Source organism: Heptranchias perlo, chromosome 5 (assembly GCF_035084215.1).
Source record: "Heptranchias perlo isolate sHepPer1 chromosome 5, sHepPer1.hap1, whole genome shotgun sequence".
Classification (NCBI taxonomy): Eukaryota; Metazoa; Chordata; class Chondrichthyes; order Hexanchiformes; family Hexanchidae; genus Heptranchias; species Heptranchias perlo.
In genome coordinates, this window is record NC_090329.1 from 131,244,158 (window position 1) to 131,264,851 (window position 20,694).

Consider the following 20,694-nt stretch of genomic DNA (forward strand, 5'->3'; position numbering starts at 1 on the left):
ATCCTAGTGTATTATCACCTCAACTCAATCCAGTTATAGGATCCTAGTGTATTATCACCTCAACTCAATCCAGTTATAGGATCCTAGTGTATTATCACCTCAACTCACTCCAGTTATAGGATCCTAGTGTATTATCACCTCCATTCACTCCAGTTATGGGATCCTAGTGTATTATCACTTCCCATTCACTCCAGTTATAGGATCCTCGTGTATTATCACCTCCACTCACTCCAGTTATAGGATCCTAGTGTATTATCACCTCCACTCACTCCAGTTATAGGATCCTAGTGTATTATCACCTCAACTCACTCCAGTTATAGGATCCTAGTGTATTATCACCTCCACTCACTCCAGTTATAGGATCCTAGTGTATTATCACCTCCACTCACTCCAGTTATAGGATCCTAGTGTATTATCACCTCAACTCACTCCAGTTATAGGATCCTAGTGTATTATCACCTCCATTCACTCCAGTTATGGGATCCTAGTGTATTATCACCTCAACTCACTCCAGTTATGGGATCCTAGTGTATTATCACCTCCATTCACTCCAGTTATGGGATCCTAGTGTATTATCACCTCCACTCACTCCAGTTATGGGATCCTAGTGTATTATCACCTCCACTCACTCCAGTTATAGGATCCCAGTGTATTATCACCTCCATTCACTCCAGTTATAGGATCCTAGTGTATTATCACCTCAACTCACTCCAGTTATAGGATCCTAGTGTATTATCACCTCCATTCACTCCAGTTATGGGATCCTAGTGTATTATCACCTCCATTCACTCCAGTTATGGGATCCTAGTGTATTATCACCTCCATTCACTCCAGTTATGGGATCCTAGTGTATTATCACCTCAACTCACTCCAGTTATAGGATCCTAGTGTATTATCACCTCCATTCACTCCAGTTATGGGATCCTAGTGTATTATCACCTCAACTCAATCCAGTTATAGGATCCTAGTGTATTATCACCTCAACTCACTCCAGTTATAGGATCCGAGTGTATTATCACCTCCATTCACTCCAGTTATAGGATCCTAGTGTATTATCACTTCCCATTCACTCCAGTTATAGGATCCTAGTGTATTATCACCTCCACTCACTCCAGTTATAGGATCCTAGTGTATTATCACCTCAACTCACTCCAGTTATAGGATCCGAGTGTATTATCACCTCCACTCACTCCAGTTATGGGATCCTAGTGTATTATCACCTCCATTCACTCCAGTTACATGATCCTAGTGTATTATCACCTCCATTCACTCCAGTTACATGATCCTAGTGTATTATCACCTCCACTCACTCCAGTTATAGGATCCTCGTGTATTATCACCACTCACTCCAGTTATGGGATCCTAGTGTATTATCACCTCCACTCACTCCAGTTATGGGATCCTAGTGTATTATCACCTCAACTCACTCCAGTTATGGGATCCTAGTGTATTATCACCTCCATTCACTCCAGTTACATGATCCTAGTGTATTATCACCTCCACTCACTCCAGTTCTAGGATCCTCGTGTATTATCACCACTCACTCCAGTTATGGGATCCTAGTGTATTATCACCTCCATTCACTCCAGTTACATGATCCTAGTGTATTATCACCTCAACTCACTCCAGTTATGGGATCCTCGTGTATTATCACCTCCACTCACTCCAGTTATAGGATCCTAGTGTATTATCACCTCCATTCACTCCAGTTATGGGATCCTAGTGTATTATCACCTCCACTCACTCCAGTTATAGGATCCTAGTGTATTATCACCACTCACTCCAGTTATGGGATCCCAGTGTATTATCACCTCCACTCACTCCAGTTATAGGATCCTAGTGTATCATCACCTCAACTCACTCCAGTTATGGGATCCTAGTGTATCATCACCTCAACTCACTCCAGTTATAGGATCCTAGTGTATTATCACCTCCATTCACTCCAGTTACATGATCCTAGTGTATTATCACCTCAACTCAATCCAGTTATAGGATCCTAGTGTATTATCACCTCCACTCACTCCAGTTATAGGATCCTCGTGTATTATCACCTCAACTCACTCCAGTTATAGGATCCTAGTGTATTATCACTTCCCATTCACTCCAGTTATAGGATCCTAGTGTATTATCACCTCCATTCACTCCAGTTATGGGATCCTCGTGTGTTATCACCACTCACTCCAGTTATGGGATCCTAGTGTATTATCACCTCCACTCACTCCAGTTATGGGATCCTAGTGTATTATTACCTCCACTCACTCCAGTTATAGGATCCTAGTGTATTATCACCTCCACTCACTCCAGTTATCGGATCCCAGTGTATTATCACCTCCAGTTACATGATCCTAGTGTATTATCACCTCCCATTCACGCTGATGTGTGATTTTTTTTTGGATTTTGAAAGGAATTGATCGGGTCGGTCATGAGAAACTTTTTCTGCTGGTCGGACAGTCTAGGATTAGGGAATATAGACTGTTTACAGCACAGAAGGAGGCCATTTAGCCCATCGAGGCCTGTGCTGGCTCTTTGTCAGTGCAATCCAGTTAGTCCCAATCCTCCCCTCTTTCCCCATAGCCATCCAAATTTTTTCCCTTCAAGAATCTATCCAATTCCGTTTTGAAAGCCACGATTGAATCTGCTTCCACCATCCTTTCAGGCAGCGTATTCCAGGTCATAACTACTCGCTGCTTAAAATAGTTTTTTCTCATGTTGTTTTTGGTTCTTTTGCCAATCACCTTACGTCTGTGTCCTTTGGTTCTTGACCCTTCTGCCAATGGTAACAGGTTCACTTTATTTACTTTTATCTAAACCCTTCATGATTTTAAACACTCCTTATAACCTTCTCTGCTCCAGTCTATCCACGTAACTGAAGCTCCTCATCCCTGGAACCATTCTGGTAAATCTTTTCTGCACGCTCTCTAAGGCCTTCACAGCCTTCCTAAAGTGCGGTGCCCAAGATTGGACACAATAATCCAGCTGTGGCCGAACCAGTGTTTTATAAAGGTTCAACATAACTTCATTGCTTTTGTACTGTATGCTACTATATTTAAAGCCCAGGATGCCGTATGCTTTTTTAACCGCTTTCTCAACCTGTCCTGCCCACCTTCAAAGATTTTTGCACCTCTGCCCCCAGGTCTCTCAGTTCCTGCACCTCTTTAGAATTGTACCTTTTAGTTAGTATTGCCTCTCCTCGTTCTTCCTACCAAAATGTGTCACTTTTCACTTCTCTGCGTTAAATTTCATCTGCCATGTGTTCCCCCATTCCGCCAGCCTGTCTATGTCCTCTTGACAATTGTAAACAATTTTACAACACCAAGTTATAGTCCAGCAATTTTATTTTAAATTCACAAGCTTTCGGAGACTTCCTCCTTCCTCAGGTAAATGTACATTTACCTGAGGAAGGAGGAAGTCTCCGAAATGTTGTAAAATTGTTTACAATTGTCAACCCCAGTCCATCACCGGCATCTCCACATCATGTCCTCTTGAAGTCTTTCACTATCCTCAATTTACTACACTTCCAAGTTTTGCGTCATCTGCAAATTTTAAATATTATGCCCTGTGTACCCAAGTCCAAGTCATTAATATATATCAAGAAAAGCAGTGGTCCTAGTACTGACCCCTGGGGAACACCACTGTACACCTCCCTCCAGTGCACAAAACAACCGTTCACCACTGTTCTCTGCTTCCTGTTACTTAGCCAATTTTGTATCCATGCTTCTACTGCCCCCTTTATGCCATGGGCTTCGATCTTGATAAGTCTACTGTGCGGCACTTCAAATGCCTTTTGGAAGTCCATATACACTACATCAACGGCATTGCCCTCATCTACCCTCTCTGTTACCTCATCAAAAAACTCTTACTAGGTTAGTTAAACAGGATTTGCTTTTAACAGATCCGTGCTGGCTTTCCCTAATCAATCCACACTTGTCCAAGTGACTGCTAATTCTGTCCTGGATTATTGTTTCTAAAAGTTTCCCCACCACCGAGGTTAACTGACTGGCCTGTAGATGCCGGGTTTATCCTTACATCCTTTTTTGAACAAGGGTGTAACATTTGCGATTCTCCAGTACACTGGCACCACCCCCGTATTTAAGGAGATTATGACCAGAACCTCTGCAATTTCCACCCTTACTTCCCTCAGCAATCTAGGATGCATCCCATCCGGACCTGGTGACTTATGTACCTTAAATACTTTCTAGTACCTCCTCTTTGTCAATTTTTAGCCCATTCAGTATCTCAACTACCTCTCCTTTAACTGTGACTTTGGCAGCATCTTCTTCCTTCGTAAAGACAGATGCAAAGTACTCATTTAGTACCTCAGCCACGCCCTCTGCCTCCATGCATAGATCTCCCTTTTGGTCCCTAATCGGCCCCACCCCTCCTCTTACTTCCCGTTTACTATTTATATGCCTATAGAAGATTGGATTCCCTTTTATGTTGGCCACCAGTCCATTCTCATACTCTTTCTTTGCCCCTCTTATTTGCTTTTCCACTTCTCTGTACTTTCTATATTCAGCCTGGTTCTCACTTGTATTATCAACCTGACATCTGTCATATGCCCCCTTTTTCTGCTTCATCTTACTCTCTATCTTTTTTGACATCCAGGGAGCTCTAGCTTTGGTTGCTCTACCTTTCCCCCTCGTGGGAATGTACCTAGACCGTACCCGACCCATCTCTTCTTTAAAGGTCGCCCATTGCTTGTTTACAGTTTTGTCTGCCAATCTTTGACTCCAACTTACCCGGGCCAGATCCGTTCTCAACCCACTGAAATTGGCCCTCGTCCAACTAAGTATTTTTACTCTGGACCTTAAAATCAGAGCCAGGCCATTCAAGAGAGATTAGGAAACACTTCTTCATGCAAAGGTAGAAGTGTGTAACTCCCACAAAAAGCAGTAAATCCTAGTTTAATTGGTAATTTTAAATCTGAGATTGATAGATTTTTGTTTGCCAAGGTTATTAAAGGATATGGAGCCAAGGGGGTGGGTGGAGTTGGGATGCAGATCAGCCATGATCTCATTGAATGGGGAAACAGGCTTGAGGGGCTGAATGGCCTACTCATGTTCCTATGATGTACTAGTGCTTCCCATTCACTGTTCCAGAAGAATTTTTAATAACAGGAAAAGACCTATGGGTCCAGGAAGCCCATCCTTTTTTGATGGATCAACCCCACCAGCTACCTTGTCTCCATATCCCTCAATCCCTTTTCTGTCTAGTAATGTGTCCAATTCTCTCTCCAACCTCCCTGTCCACTTTAGTTGTCTTCCCTGATGACTATTTTCTTTTGATGAAGTGCTACCCAACTTCACTCCTGGGAACCTAACTCCCCAAACTTTAACTTCTGTCCTTTGGTGTTTGACAAATAGAAATGATACAGGATGATTTGTTTCTCGGCAAACTAGTATGCAAATTTATTGAGACCTGGCTGCACATGTTTGTTCAGACAAGGAAGTTTAAAGCACTTCTCAGAAAAGTCCTGACAGGTGGTGATTGGTTTCTGCTGATGCAGAGCACCCCGCCTTTTTGCAAATCTGGAGCAAATGGGAGATCTTAGTTTAAAAATATAGATTGCCAATGCACTGAAATCTGCAGAAATCAGAAAGACGAAGCAATATTTACGTTCATCTAAAAGCTGGAGGAGGTGTACGTGCAGCAGAGGTTCAAGGGATGAATTAAAAGGAAGGTGATTTTTTGGTAGATTGTGGTTTTGGAGCTGCTGACCCCAGGGTACTTACCTGATGCTGCTTTTGCTCCCCTCTGCCTACAGTATTCTAAAACATTGCTGCGAGGGTATGTGGAATGCTGTTCAAATCTGACTTGGTGCACCAATCCCCAGGGCTGTGATCAGATTCTATGTAAAGAGGGGATTGGCAGTGTTGGCACCTGTTCCAAGTGCTGCTGGTCCTCCTGCTTCTCCTGTAATTTCCCAGAGGTAAGTATGTATTATTAAAGCACTTCTCAGAAAAATGATGGGTGATGTTTGGTGCAGCGCACCACCTTCTTGTAAATCTGTAGCAAATGTATTATTAATACTTTGTCCCTCTCCTCGTACGTTCCTCTCTCCCAATTTGCTCCCCCATTACTAGGTCTTCCTGGTCAAAAGGCACTTGCTTCTAACGCTGTCTTTGATCTGGACACTAACAGCTGCATGAGAGTGAGTTATGAGTGATCCTTCTCTTTCCTCTCTATGGAAGTGCCTGTACTCGGCCTGGTGATTCCTTTTGAGGGTAAGGCTGAGGTTTGGATCGAGCCACCTTGGGTGTTGGTGAGTTCCACCACTTGCCACACTGAAGTGTCAGTGTTCCTGTGTGTTTCCCCGAAGAGTCAGCTCAAAACTAAATGTAAATGCCAATTTTTTCAATCAAAATCAAGCGTCTCCTTCCTTGTACTCTCATCACTTTGAATGTAGTTCTTAATTCTCTTAAACACAAGCACCTGTGGTGTTAAAATGTATTTTCCCCTCACCTCCAGCATTTCTCCAGCATTCCTAAAGGCACTAACTTGTGCCAGATTGTACTTCTACAGGAGGTTGCTGACCATCCAGCACCTTGGTGTGGGAGCTCAGACAATGAGTACTGACATACGAACATACATACATAGGAATTAAGAGCAGGAGTAGGCCATTCAGCCCCTCGAGCCTGCTCTGCCATTTGATAAGATCATGGCTGATCTGATTATGACCTCAACCCTACTTTCCCATCTACCTACTTTAATCTTTGACTCCCTTGTTAATCAGGAATCTGTCTAACTCAGCCGTAAAAATATTCAATGATCCTGCCTCCACCACTCTCTGGGGAAGGAAGTTCCACAGACTAATGACTCTGAGAGAAAAAATTTCTCCTCATCTCTGTCTTAAATGTTTTTAAACTGTGTCCTCTAGTTCTAGTCTTTCCCACAAGGGGAAACATCCTCTCAGCATCTACCCCTTCTAGTCCCCTCAGGATCTTATATGTTTCAATAAGATCATCTCTCATTCTTCTAAACTTCAGTGTATACAGGACCAACTTGGCCAACCTTGCCTCATAAGATAACCCCCTCATCCCAGGAATCAGTCGAGTGAACCTTCTCTGAACCGCCTCCAAAGCAATTATGTCCTTTCTTAAATAAGGAGACCTAAACTGCACACAGTATTCTAGATATGGTCTCACCAATTCCCTGTACAACTGTAGCAAAACATCTCTACTTTTATATTCCATTCCCCTTGCAATAAATGACAACATTCTATTTGCCTTCCTAATCACTTGCTGTACCTGCATACTAACTTTTTGTGATTCATGTACTAGGATACCCAGATCCCTCTGTACCTCAGAGTTCTGCAATCTCTCTCCATTTAAATAATATACTGCTTTTCTATTCTTCCTGCCAAAGTGGACAAGTTCACATTATCCCACATCATACTCCCATCTGCCAAATTTTTGCCCACTCGCTTAACCTATCTATATCCCTTTGCAGACTCCTTATGTCCTCTTCACAACTTACTTTCCTACCTACCTTTGTGTCATCAGCAAATTTAGCAACCATACATTCGGTCCCTTCATCCAAGTCATTGATATAGATTGTAAATAGTTGAGGCCCAAGCACTGATCCTTGTGGCACTCCACTCGTTACATCTTGCCAACCTAAAAATGACCCATTTGTGCCCACACTCTGTTTCCTGTTAGCTAACCAATTCTTTATCCATGCTAATATGCTACCCCCTACACCATAAGCTCTTATTTTGTGTAGTAGCCTTTGATGTGGCACCTTGTCAAATGCCTTCTGGAAATCCAAGTACACCACATCCACAGGATCCCCTTTATCCATGTTGCTTGTTACTTCCTCAAAGAACTCTGATAAATTAATCAAACACGATTTACTTTCACAAAGCCGTGTTGACTCTGCCTGATTGCATTGAGATTTTCTAAGTGCCCTGCTATAACCGCCTTAATAATAGATTCTAGCATTTTCCCTATGACAGATGTTAAGCTAATTGGCCTGTAGTTTCCTGCTTTCTGTCTCCCTCTTTCTTGAATAGAGGAATTACATTCGCTATTTTCCAGTCTGATGGGACCCTTCCAGAATCTAGGTAATTTTGGAAAATTAATACCAATGTATCTACTATCTCTGCAGCCACTTCTTTTAAGACCCTAGGATGAAGTCTGTCAGGACCTGGGGACTTGTCACCTTTTAGTTCTAATAATTTTTTCAGAACCCTTTCCCTAGTGATTGTAAATGTTTTAAGTTCCTCACTCCCTTTCACCTCTTGTTTCACAATTATTTCTGGCATGTTATTTGTATCCTCTACAGTGAAGACGGATGCAAAATATCTGTTCATTTCATCTGCCATTTCCTTATTCTCCATTATTAATTCCCCAGACACTCTCTCTGGAGGACCAATGCTCACTTTACTTACTCTTTTCCTTTTTAAATATCTGTAGAAACTCTTGCTATCTTTTTTTATATCTCTAGCTAGCTTTCTCTCGTACTCTAATTTCTCTGTCCTTATTATTCTTTTAGTCATTCTTTGCTGTTTTTTATATTCTGTCCAATCTTCTGACCTGCCACTAATCCAGGCTCTTTATCAGGGGTAGGCATCACTACTGAGCCTACTTCCAGCAGGAGTCACTAGATGGTGATAAGGACTGAGAACCCTGGCTGACCCCATCTTAGTCCAGGGGACACTGACGACAACCTACAGAGATGGGAGTGGGGAGGGGAAGGTTGGGGACATGGTAATGAAGGGGTATTATGTAGCTAATAGTGGGGAGGGGAGGTTGAGTAAATAATGGGGAAGAGGAGGTGCAGTGTGGGGACTAGGTTTGAGGGAATGTGTCAAGATACTGCCACCTGGTCCAATTAGAACAGCTTTTCTGGTGAAGTTGAGAACTTTTTCCTGGAATTTAAACTTACGACGCATTCCAGTTGATGAATCCTCAGCTGATGCTGTGTCACAGTCAGAGGCTGTATCAAGCTCATGGGTGTGTGTTTTTAATTTAAAAAACTTGAGTCACAGAGTCTAGCAACAGTATCTGATACTGTGGTTTTTCCTGCTTCCCTATGCCCCACTTATTCTAGGCTCACTACCCTGCTAGCTGCAGCCACATGTCCCAGTGGATGGATGATGGTGGGTATTACGAGGGAATGACCATGGAAGCACAAAGCAAGCACCTTGCAAAACTTATCTCCAAACGCTGTCCAAGCTGCCATGCCCAGATTGAGAAGAATGAGGGCTGCCTCCAGTGAGTAAATGTTAATATGAATGTCTCTTTAAATATAAGCCCTTTGATCTTCACATAGAAACCATTCAGACCCATTCAATTAGATCATAGCTGATCCACAGCTCAACTCCACTTATCTGCTGTTGCTCCAAATCTACTGATACCCTTACCCAACAAAAATCTATCGATCTCAATTTCGATACCTCCTAATGACCCCCAGCATCCACAGCCTTTTTGGGGGAAGAGAGTTCCACATTTCCGCTATCCTTTGTGTGAAAAAGTGCTTCCCAAATTCGCCTTGCCTTTGATGTAATAAAAAAACAGAAAATATTGGAAATAAATGGTAGGTCCATCATCTGTGAAGAGAAAAGACTGGCTATTGTTTCGAGTCTAACCCTTCAGAACAGTTCTGACAAAGGGTTATCCCTGGAATATTAGCCTGTCTTACACTGACAGTCCTGTTTTGTATTTCCAGCATTTAGTTTTTTCTTTGTATCCCTTTCGGTAGTATTTTTGGCTTCTCCTCCTCCTCTTGCCCTGCTGAAGATGGAACTTCTGCTGGGGCATGGGCTTCACAGTTGACAGCTGCCCTCTGGTACCTGGCCCAGGTGGTGATTATTCCCAACCCTAGCGAAAGTAACATCTTTACTGGCTGTGCATTCCTGTGTGTCCATTGCCGGTTGCACTAATGCAGCAATGTCAAAGGAGCTTAGAATTTACTGTAGATACCTAGGAGACAATGGGATAACACCACTTAAGTTTCCATCTCCTGTAACATCCCTCCTTTAATTTGTATCAGAGTAACTGGAGATCAGTAGAACTGGTGTGTAGTGTCATGTTCTTTGCCATGTCCCTGTGTCTATTCTAAAGGCTTCTTGCCTTTTAGCAGCCTGCTACAGTTGAGATATGCAATCTGGGCCACAGACCTTCTGCCAGTATAGCGTATACCGTGATCCTTTCAGGAGTTAAGCTGCAGCACTTCCCTATTGTGAGGTGTTTAACAGGGGCTTTGTGAAAAGTAGTGAAACTCATCCAACCCACCTGCACATGGCAGGGCGATCAAACGACCACCCCTGGGACTTGAAACGCTCTGCTGTTTGGTTGTGGAAGATGGGAGTGTAACTTCTAGGTTACTGGGGGCTCTGTATTGCAATCTGATTTGAATGAATCTATCAATAGACAAATGTGAGCTTCAAGTGTACGGTGACATTACTCAGGATTTTGTACACAGTTGTGGGTAAATTATTGACCTTGTTAGGAAATTGGCTGAGCGGCAGGAGACAGAGAGTAGGGATAATGGGCAGATACTCAAATTAGCAGGATGTGACTAGTGGTGTCCCACAAGGATCTGTGTTGAGGCCTCAACTAATCACTGTATTTATTAATGACTTAGATGATGGCAGTTCGTCTTGAAAATGCTAGTAGTTTGAATGTTTACTATGAGCACTGTTATTGTGATGGGTTTTGCCATTTAAATCAAAACATTTCTATGCCTTTTTAAGTTTTGTTTTCTATACTTTCATAGCTGTTGTAATGAGTGGTATTTGTTTAACTTCAAACCAAGTTGTACTGATCAAAACATGTAACTTCAAACCTGTGGCCTTGAAAATGACATTATCTTGGATGTTAGAATGTCCTCTTAATATAGTAGCCTTTTAGCAATATGATCCATTTTGTGGTAAATAGAAATGAAGTTAATCACAGTACCAAATTTGCAACATTGAATGGCAGACATTGACTTTCTTAAATTGCCTGTATGTGGTTATTTGAAATGTAAAAAAAACATTGTATTGCTTTGTGTAAAATAATGTCAATACATTTATAAAGTAACTCCTGAAAAAAATTTTTTAAAAATAAGATTGAGGGGGCTTGACAGGGTAGATGCCGAAAGGCTGTTTCCCATGGCTGGAGAATCTAGAACTAGGGGGCATCGTCTCAGGATAAGGGGTCGGCCATTTAAGACTGAGATGAGGAGGAATATCTTCACTCAAAGGATTGTGAATCTTTGGAATTCTCTACCCCAGAGGGCTGTGGATGCTCAGTCGTTGAGTATATTCAAGGCTGAGATTGATAGATTTTTGGACTCAGGGAATCAAGGGATCGGGCAGGAAAGTGGAGTTGAAGTCGAAAATCACCCATGATCTGATTGAATGGCAGAGCAGGCTCGATGGGCCGTGTGGCCTACTCCTGCTCCTATTTCTTATGCTCTTATAGAGAGCCACATATCCAGGTTTGCCGATGACACAAAGATAGGTGGTATTGTAAGCAGTGTAGATAGAAACATAAAATTACAGAGCGATATTAATAGATTAAGTGAATGGGCAAAACTGTGGCAAATGGATCTCAATGTTGGCAATTGTGAGGTCATCCATTTTGGACCAAGAAAGGATAGATCAGAGTACTTTCTAAATGGTGAAAAGCTTGAAACAGTGGAGGCCCAAAGAGCCTTAGGGGTCCATGTACATAGATCATTAAAATGTCATGGACAGGTACAGAAAATAATCAAAAAGGCTAATGGAATGCAGACCTTTATATTTAGAGGACTAGAATACAAGGGAGTTGAAGTTATACTAGCTATACAAAGCCTTGGTTAGACAACATCTGGAGTAGTGTGTTCAGTTCTGGGCACCGCACCTTAGGAAGGATATATTGGCCTTGGAGGGAGTGATTTACTAGAATGATATCTGAACTCCAAGGGTTAAATTACGAGGAGAGATTACACAAACTAGGGTTGTATTCCCTGGAATTTAGAAGATTGGGGCTGATTTTATCAAAGTTTTCAAGATATTAAGGGGAATTGATAGGGTAGATAGAGAGAAACTATTTCTGCTAGTTGGGGAGTCTAGGACTAGGGGACATAGCCTAAAAATTAGAGCCAGGACTTTCAGGAGTGAGATTAGGAAACACTTCTACACACAAAGGGCGGTAGAAGTTTGGAATACACACTTCCACAAACGGCAGTCGATACTAGCTCAGTTGTTAATTTTGAATCTAAGATTGATAGATTGATGTTAACCAAAGGTATTAAGGGATATGGGGCTAAGGCGGGTATATGTAATTAGGTCACAGATCAGCCATGATCTCATTTAATGGCAGAACAGGCTCGAGGGGCTGAATGGCCTACTCTTCTTCCTATGTACACAGTTGGGAGGAGTTCATTAAGATGGTGTGATAGTAAAGGTGGTTGAACATCGAGTAACTAAGATGAGCTACTGTACACCCGATTAAGGACTCCGTTCTGTATCTTTTATAGCATGACATGTGCCAAGTGTAATCACGGATTTTGCTGGCGGTGCCTAAAGCCATGGAAGCCAACACACAAAGATTACTACAATTGCTCAGCTATGGTGAGATTCAAACTCCGGCACCAGAATATTTTGAGTCGCAATAACTCAAATGGTTCTCTTCGATGTGTATGTGTACGTAGCAGGGGTTGAGGGTGTGACTGAACAGTGCATTTTTAAATGTTGTGGCACTGAATTTTGGGGTTTCATAATGGTTATGTGCTGCCAAAACGTCTTTCATAATTCTATTCCCAATGTGCATATATTTACCTTTTTTAATCCGTTCACTTTTTATTTATTTCCTCACCTGCAGTTTTTTTTCCTTCCCACCTTCCCTTTTTGGAAGGTGCTGATTCATACTACAGAACAGTACCACAGGTGCTGCCAGCCTTCTGGTACCTGGCCCAAGTGGCAATTCTTCAAGTGAGTGTTGACAAACTATTCGACTGTGGAGGGTATCACAGCAGATTATTATTCAGATGTGGATCCTATACACATCTGAATAATACTCAGGAGTGGGCTGCTGCCTGGTGTGTCTCTTTCTCCACCCCAAAGCCCAGGGTAGCTGAGGCCACTGTAGCTCCCCAACAGCTTCTGTCTGAGATCAGCTGACTCAGAAGAAACCAGGGATCGAATCTGGTGCCTCCTGGTCTATGTGGCTTTAGTAACAATTTACAACACCAAGTTATAGTCCAGCAATTTTATTTTAAATTCACAAGCTTTCGGAGGCTTCCCCCTTCGTCAGGTGAACGATGTGAACGGGGGAAGCCTCCGAAAGCTTGTGAATTTAAAATAAAATTGCTGGACTATAACTTGGTGTTGTAAAATTGTTTACAATTGTCAACCCCAGTCCATCACCGGCATCTCCACATTATGTGGCTTTATACAGAGCCATGCTACATATTGCAGCTGCCCACTGCTGTTTGTAGGAGATAACTGGATAGCCTTTTTGGGTTGTGTATTCTGCTAACATGCTGTGTCACCATCTAGTGGTCATGTTTGCATATAATTCTTCAGCTGGTGAATCTCCACACCCCCCCCCCCCCCCCCCCACAACCCGCCATAGCCGAATTTATTTCTGCTCCTCCTCTCACTTAAGGAGAGCTAGCAGGGGAATTCTGTGCAGAGAGTTTTCCCAGCTTGCTATCAGCACATTTATTAACGTGCATAAATATCTCCCCTTTTTTTTTCTTTTATTATCATTGAGAAACCTAGGTCAAGGGCTAAGGTCCCAAGGTGCAAGACACCCATCAAGGTTGGAAAAATAAAAGGGAAGATGAGGTAAATCAAGAGGCAATCAGGTGACACCAACCGTGGCTTTTTGAAGCCTGAAGATTGTAGAAAGGAGAAGAGAATATCTGTTCGCAGTATGTTAATTCAGAGGAGTTACAATTCCCTGCTGTATTCTCCAGCCTGTCAGGCACTTCTCAATTTGAAGTGTTTTTTATGAAGCTGTTAGTATGAAATTTTTGTGTCTTTGCGCAGGTCAGTAAAGCAGCACGGCAAGAGAAGCGGTTTCATGATTATAACGAGAGATGCACTTTTCACCATCAGGCACGGGTGAGTGAGCAGAGCTTGTGCACGTGTCCTGATTGAAGGAACATCCGATGTGACTAACTCCATTCTAGAATTCTCAGTTTAAAAAAGGGAAACTGAGCAACTGCCACAGAAGGTTCCCCATGGAGCTTTGTCTAAGTTGCAGTCATTTTAGTGAATCTGGTCTGAAGCCTAATGGGATGTTCGCCTTTATCTTGGGAGCTGGAATATAAAGTGAGGAAGTGATGCTTCAGTTGTATAGGGCCTTGGTCAGACCCCACCTGGAGTACTGCGTTCAGTTCTGGGCACTGAACCTCAGGAAAAATATATTGGCCTTGGAAGGGGGTACAGCGCAGTTTCAGTTCGGCGGACAGGAGGGGTCCGGGGGGTTCGGCGGACGGGAGGGGTCCGGGGGGTTCGGCGGACGGGAGGGGTCCGGGGGGGTTCGGCGGACGGGAGGGGTCCGGGGGGTTCGGCGGACGGGAGGGGTCCGGGGGGTTCGGCGGACGGGAGGGGTCCGGGGGGTTCGGCGGGCGGGAGGGGTCCGGGGGGTTCGGCGGGCGGGAGGGGTCCGGGGGGTTCGGCGGATGGGAGGGGTCCGTGGGATGGGAGGGGTTTAGCAGACGGGGTTCGGTGGGCATTCGGTGGACGGGGGGTTCTGGGGTTTGGTGGAAGCGGGGTACTATTCTGTTTTTGATTATCAGTTTTGTCAGAAGGACTCTGATGGTCAGTGCGTGTCTGTTCTTTGTACCTGATGGAGTCTGTACGAGGCAATTAATTATTCTGCCAGTGTGACCACAGATTTATTGAGAAACCCACAGCTGGTTTTTAGATTCTGCGTCCAGTCTATAATTTAAAAAATGTATTTTTATTTGTTACAGGATTTTGCCATAAATTTGGAAGCAAAAGTCTCTGCGATTAATGAAGCCTTGCAAATGAAGTCCTTGACGTTTGTTATCGATGCCTGTAAGATTCTTGCTCAGGCGAGGAAGGTGAGAGCCCAGTGGACAGCTCTTTAGACTAACTTTCTCTTATCACAGAATTTACTGATTAATCAGTAGATATGAGCCATGAAATTGCCATTGTACAGTCATTGCATGGTCGGTGATAATCTTATAGTTTGAAAATATACTAAATAAAGTGGTGAATGTTAGCTATCAACTTTTGTCATTAGTTAGGACTCCCACTGTGTCCCATAGCAACCAGGTATTAAGCTATATTTGATCAATCGGTGAATATTTTTGTGATTCTTGATGTGTGCTGAGTTTGCTGATCTCTCCCAAGGCAGTGCTGCAGGTCTGACATTTTGTCCCGCAATCCTGAGCTAGGGATGGAAAAATCAGCCAGGGTTCCTGCTCTTGATTGCTATCTGCTGAGCCCTGCTGAAAGGCACCTGTGCAAGAGTGCCAGGTAAGGAGAGGACCGGGCTCAGCTGTGATGTTCATGATAGTCGCCTGCCAATACTCAGTTCAGGGACATAAAATCATAGAAAGGTTACAGCATGAAAAGAAGCCATTCGGCCCATCGAGTCCGTGCTGGCTTTCTCCAAGAGCAATCCAGCTAGTCCCACTCCCCCGCCCTATCCCCATAGCCCTGCAAATTTTTCCCTTCAAGTAATTATCCAATTCCCTCTTGAAAGCCATTATTGAATCTGCCTCCACCACCCCCTCGGGCAGTGCACTCCAGATCATAACCTCTGTAATGTAACCTCTGTGCCATGGAGACCCCTGGGACAAGCCTGTGCCCTCCACTCTTTGATGGTGAGATTGGAGCTGCCTGGCCACCAGAGGTTTAAGAGATGTTACCTTTCCCACATTGTTTTGTTTTTCATCATTCCGACTCTGTTCAGGAGTTAATTTTATAAGTGGATGGATTTTTATCCAGTTACAAATGAGTGCCTGCGAAGAAAGATTGGTATGAAAGCAACTATAGTGAGAGCGATGCAGTGTCAGTGAATTGTGTCAGGCTCTTTCCACTTTGTCAGGCTCTTTCCACTTTGTCAGGCTCTTTCCACTTTGTCAGGCTCTTTCCACTTTGTCAGGCTCTTTCCACTTTGTCAGGCTCTTTCCACTTTGTCAGGCTCTTTCCACTTTGTCAGGCTCTTTCCACTTTGTCAGGCTCTTTCCACTTTGTCAGGCTCTTTCCACTTTGTCAGGCTCTTTCCACTTTGTCAGGCTCTTTCCACTTTGTCAGGCTCTTTCCACTTTGTCAGGCTCTTTCCACTTTGTCAGGCTCTTTCCACTTTGTCAGGCTCTTTCCACTTTGTCAGGCTCTTTCCACTTTGTCAGGCTCTTTCCACTTTGTCAGGCTCTTTCCACTTTGTCAGGCTCTTTCCACTTTGTCAGGCTCTTTCCACTTTGTTGCCTGCTCTGTAGCTCTCTTACCCCAACACTGTGCATGTCTTTTTTTTTTATCAGGTGTTGGCCTATTCTTGTGTGTACAGTTACTATAATCAGGACACTGAGAAGATGGATATAATGGAACAGCAGACTGAGAACTTGGAGCTACACACTAATGCCCTCCAGATCCTACTGGGTGAGTCCCAATTCATCACCAAGACCTGCAAGTTTTGTTTAAATTTAAAAAGAAAAAAATAATTTGTAAATGGTATTTGGGCTTCTCATTACTTTGGGAACTGTAGATGTTTTCAGTACATAAGGAGGCCATTTGGCCCATCATGTCTATTCTGGCTCTTTGCTAGAGTAATCCAAAACTGATCCCACTGCTCTGATCTCTCCTCAGCCTTATATCTTCCTCTTCAAATATTTATCCAATTTTCCCTTAAAAAATCCAATGGTCTATGCCTCAACCATTCTCTGTGGCAAAGCATTCCATGCTTCGAAAATCTTCGATGTAAAGAAATTTCTCCCAATCTCTTCTCGTTCTCTCTGATGATTCCAAATTGATAACCCCTTGTCACTGACTTCCTAGAGGAAATAGTCTTTCTTTATTCAAATCCTTCATAATTTTAAAATAACCTCTTAAATCTCCCCTGAGCCTTCTCTGCTCCAGTAAAAATAGTTCCACTATCTCAAGTCTCTCCTGGCATTATCCTGGTGGAAATACACTTAGGGTCTCTGACTTCAATTCCTTTTACGGCAATGCGGCACCCAAAATTGCCCATTTTTTACAAATTTATCTAGTTCTTTAGTCTTGTAAACCTTTCCTGAACTAAGTGCTAATGTGATATCCCCAAGTTTAATTTTGTGCATCTATATTAATTGAGATCCCCATGCGGAGGGCCAAAACCCCTTGTGCAGGACACTGCCAAGGTTACGACGAGTGAAACATGACTAGCTATTCCAAAAATTGTGATTGGATGATACCAAACCTGGGCTTTAATAGTTTGATAATTATAGGAGGAAGGAGAAACTGAGGGAGCTAAGGTGATCTGTGTATAATGAATCTGTCATGGATTCTGTTCCTTCATCCTCCAACCAAATATCGATTCCTACTTTAAGGAATACCCGGTTCTTTCTCCTACTTCTGAAAGGAAATCAAGTAATGCATTTAATATCTCTAACTCAATCCCTCTAGAAGTTTGAGATGATTGCATGAACCGTCACTCGTAGGGACCGCATCATCAGAAATCGCTTTAGGGCCCCTTCTCTTTTTTAATTTTATCAACTGACTGAATTAGCTACCTTCACTGGGAGTCTGTTCCAAACTTCCTCTTGCCTGTGGGAAGATCAGATTTAATTCTGACGTTGCCTAATGCTGTGGATTTTGTACTTGTGAACTTTATTCCTATTCTGTGAGCATGCCCACATGGTGAAATAAATACTAATGTGTAATTAGAGCAAGACTTTTTTTTTAATGAATTTTTTTCAAGCCAATGGTCCCTCATTTCCCCAGTTACTTTCTCCCTGCCCTCAAGGGTAAAAATAGCACCTAAAACCCCAACTCCTTCAGGCTTCAAATGGCAACAGTTGTGAACTGAAGTAAACCATTAATATCTGCTCTTTTCCCCCTGGTTTGTGACTTCAGTATCCATAAACAGACTTTATTAGAAATTCAGCATTTACCAAGAGCTGCAGTATGAAATTGTCGTAAAAACCCATCTGGTTCAGTAATATCCTTTAGGAAAGGAAACCTGCCGTCCTTACCCGGCCTGACCTATATGTGACTCCAGACCCACAGCAATGTGGTTGATTCTTAATTGCCCTCTGAAATGGCCTAGCAAGCCACTCAGTTGTAAAATCTCGTTCAAAAAAGTCACAATAAGAATAAAACCGGACGGACCACCCGGCATCGGACCATTAGGCACTGGACACGACAAAGGCAAACCAAGCCCAGGCAAACCCTGCAAAGTCCTCCTCACGAATATCTGGGGACTTGTGCCGAAATTGGGAGAGCTGTCCCACGGACAAGTCAAGCAAACAGCCTGACATAGCCATACTCACAGAATCATACCTTTCAGCCAATTTCCCAGACTCTTCCATCACCATCCCTGGGTATGTCCTGTCCCACTGTAGGACAGACTGACCAGAGGTGGCGGTACAGTGATACACAGTCAGGAGGGAGTGACGCTGGGAGTCCTCAACATTGACTCTGGACCCCATGAAATCTCATGGCATCAGGTCAAACATGGGCAAGGAAACCTCCTGCTGATTTCCACCAATCGCCCTCCCTCAGCTGATGAATCAGTCCTCCTCCATGTTGAACACCACTTGGAGGAAGCACTGAGGGTAGCAAGGGCACAAAATGTACTCTGGGTGGGGGACTTCAATGTCCATCATCAAGAGTGGCTCGATAGCACCACTACTGACCGAGCTGGCCGAGTCCTGAAGGACATAGCTGCCAGACTGGGCCTGCGGCAGGTGGTGAGGGAAAAACTTATTTGACCTCGTCCTCACCAATCTATCTGTCGCAGATGCATCTGTCCATGACAGTATTGGTAGGAGTGACCACCGCACAGTCCTCGTGGAGATGAAGTCCCATCTTCGCACTGAGGACACCATCCAACATGTTGTGTGGCACTACCACCGTGCTAAATGGGCTAGATTCAGAACAGATCTAGCAGCTCAAAACTGGGCATCCATGAGGCGCTGTGGGCCATCATCAGCAGCAGAATTGTATTCCAGCGCAATCTGTAACCTCATGGCCCGGCATATTCCTCACTCTACCATTACCAACAAGCCAGGGGATCAACCCTGGTTCAATGAGGAGTGTAGAAGAGCACGCCAGGAGCAGCACCAGGTGTACCTAAAAATGAGGTGCCAACCTGGTGAAGCTACAACTCAGGACTACATGCATGCTAAACAGTGGAAGCAACATGCTAAAGACAGAGCTAAGCGATTCCACAACCAACGGATCAGATCAAAGCTCTGCAGTCCTGCCACATCCAGTCGTGAATGGTGGTGGACAATTGAACAACTAACGGGAGGAGGAGGCTCTGTAAACATCCCCAGCCTCAACGATGGCAGAGTCCAGCACGTGAGTGCAAAAGACAAGGCTGAAGCGTTTGCAACCATCTTCAGCCAGAAGTGCCGAGTGGATGATCCATCTCGGCCGCCTCCCGATATCCCCACCATCACAGAAGCCAGTCTTCAGCCAATTCGATTCACTCCACGTGATATCAAGAAACGGCTGAGTGCACTGGATACAGCAAATGCTATGGGCCCCGACAACATCCCGGCTGTAGTGCTGAAGTCTTGTGCTCCAGAACTAGCTGCGCCTCTAGCCAAGCTGTTCCAGTACAGCCACAACACTGGCATCTACCCGATAATGTGGAAAATTGCCCAGGTATGTCCTGTCCACAAAAAGTAGGACAAATCCAATCCGGCCAATTACCGCCCCATCAGTCGACTCTCAATCATCAGCAAAGTGATGGAAGGTGTCGTCGACAGTGCTATCAAGCGGCAGTTACTCACCAATAACCTGCTCACCGATGCTCAGTTTGGGTTCCGCCAGGAACACTCGGCTCCAGACTTCATTACAGCCTTGGTCCAAACATGGACAAAAGAGCTGAATTCCAGAGGTGAGGTGAGAGTGACTGCCCTTGACATCAAGGCAGCATTTGACCGAGTGTGGCACCAAGGAGCCCTAGTAAAATTGAAGTCAATGGGAATCGGGGAAAACTCTCCAGTGGCTGGAGTCATACCTTGCACAAAGGAAGATGGTAGTGGTTGTTGGTGGCCAATCATCTCAGCCCCAGGACATTGCTGCAGGAGTTCCTCAGGGCAGTGTCCTAGGCCCAACCATCTTCAGCTGCTTCATCAATGACCTTCCCTCCATCATCAGGTCAGAAATGGGGATGTTCGCTGATGATTGCACAGTGTTCAGTTCCATTTGCAACCCCTCAGATAATGAAGCAGTCCGAGCCCGCATACAGCAAGACCTGGACAACATCCAGGCTTGGGCTCATAAGTGGCAAGTAACATTCGCGCCAGACAAGTGCCAGGCAATGACCATCTCCAACAAGAGAGAGTCTAACCACCTCCACTTGACATTCAACAGCATTACCTTCGCTGAATCCCCCACCATCAACATCCTGGGGGTCACCATTGACCAGAAACTTAACTGGACCAGCCATATAAATACTGTGGCTACGAGAGCAGGTCAGAGGCTGGGTATTCTGCGGCGAGTGACTCACCACCTGACTCCCCAAAACCTTTCCACCATCTACAAGGCACAAGTCAGGAGTGTGATGGAATACTCTCCACTTGCCTGGATGAGTG

The 20,694-nt window shown here is 44.0% G+C and overlaps 1 protein-coding gene across 3 annotated transcripts in view; it reads left to right on the forward strand.

Annotated features, from left to right (window-relative positions):
* The window catches only part of LOC137322123 (cullin-9), a 344,721-nt gene that overhangs the window by 277,824 nt on the left and 46,203 nt on the right, over positions 1 to 20,694 (forward strand). For all 3 annotated transcript variants that reach the window (XR_010962966.1, XM_067985222.1, XM_067985223.1), the window contains exons 32-37: positions 5,765 to 5,929; positions 9,052 to 9,215; positions 12,448 to 12,541; positions 13,964 to 14,038; positions 14,896 to 15,006; positions 16,432 to 16,549. Coding sequence is in view for 2 of the 3 variants with exons in the window: in XM_067985222.1 (XP_067841323.1) it covers positions 5,765 to 5,929; positions 9,052 to 9,215; positions 12,448 to 12,541; positions 13,964 to 14,038; positions 14,896 to 15,006; positions 16,432 to 16,549 (727 nt within the window). In the remaining variant the exon portion in view is untranslated. The remainder of the gene's footprint in view (positions 1 to 5,764; positions 5,930 to 9,051; positions 9,216 to 12,447; positions 12,542 to 13,963; positions 14,039 to 14,895; positions 15,007 to 16,431; positions 16,550 to 20,694) is intronic.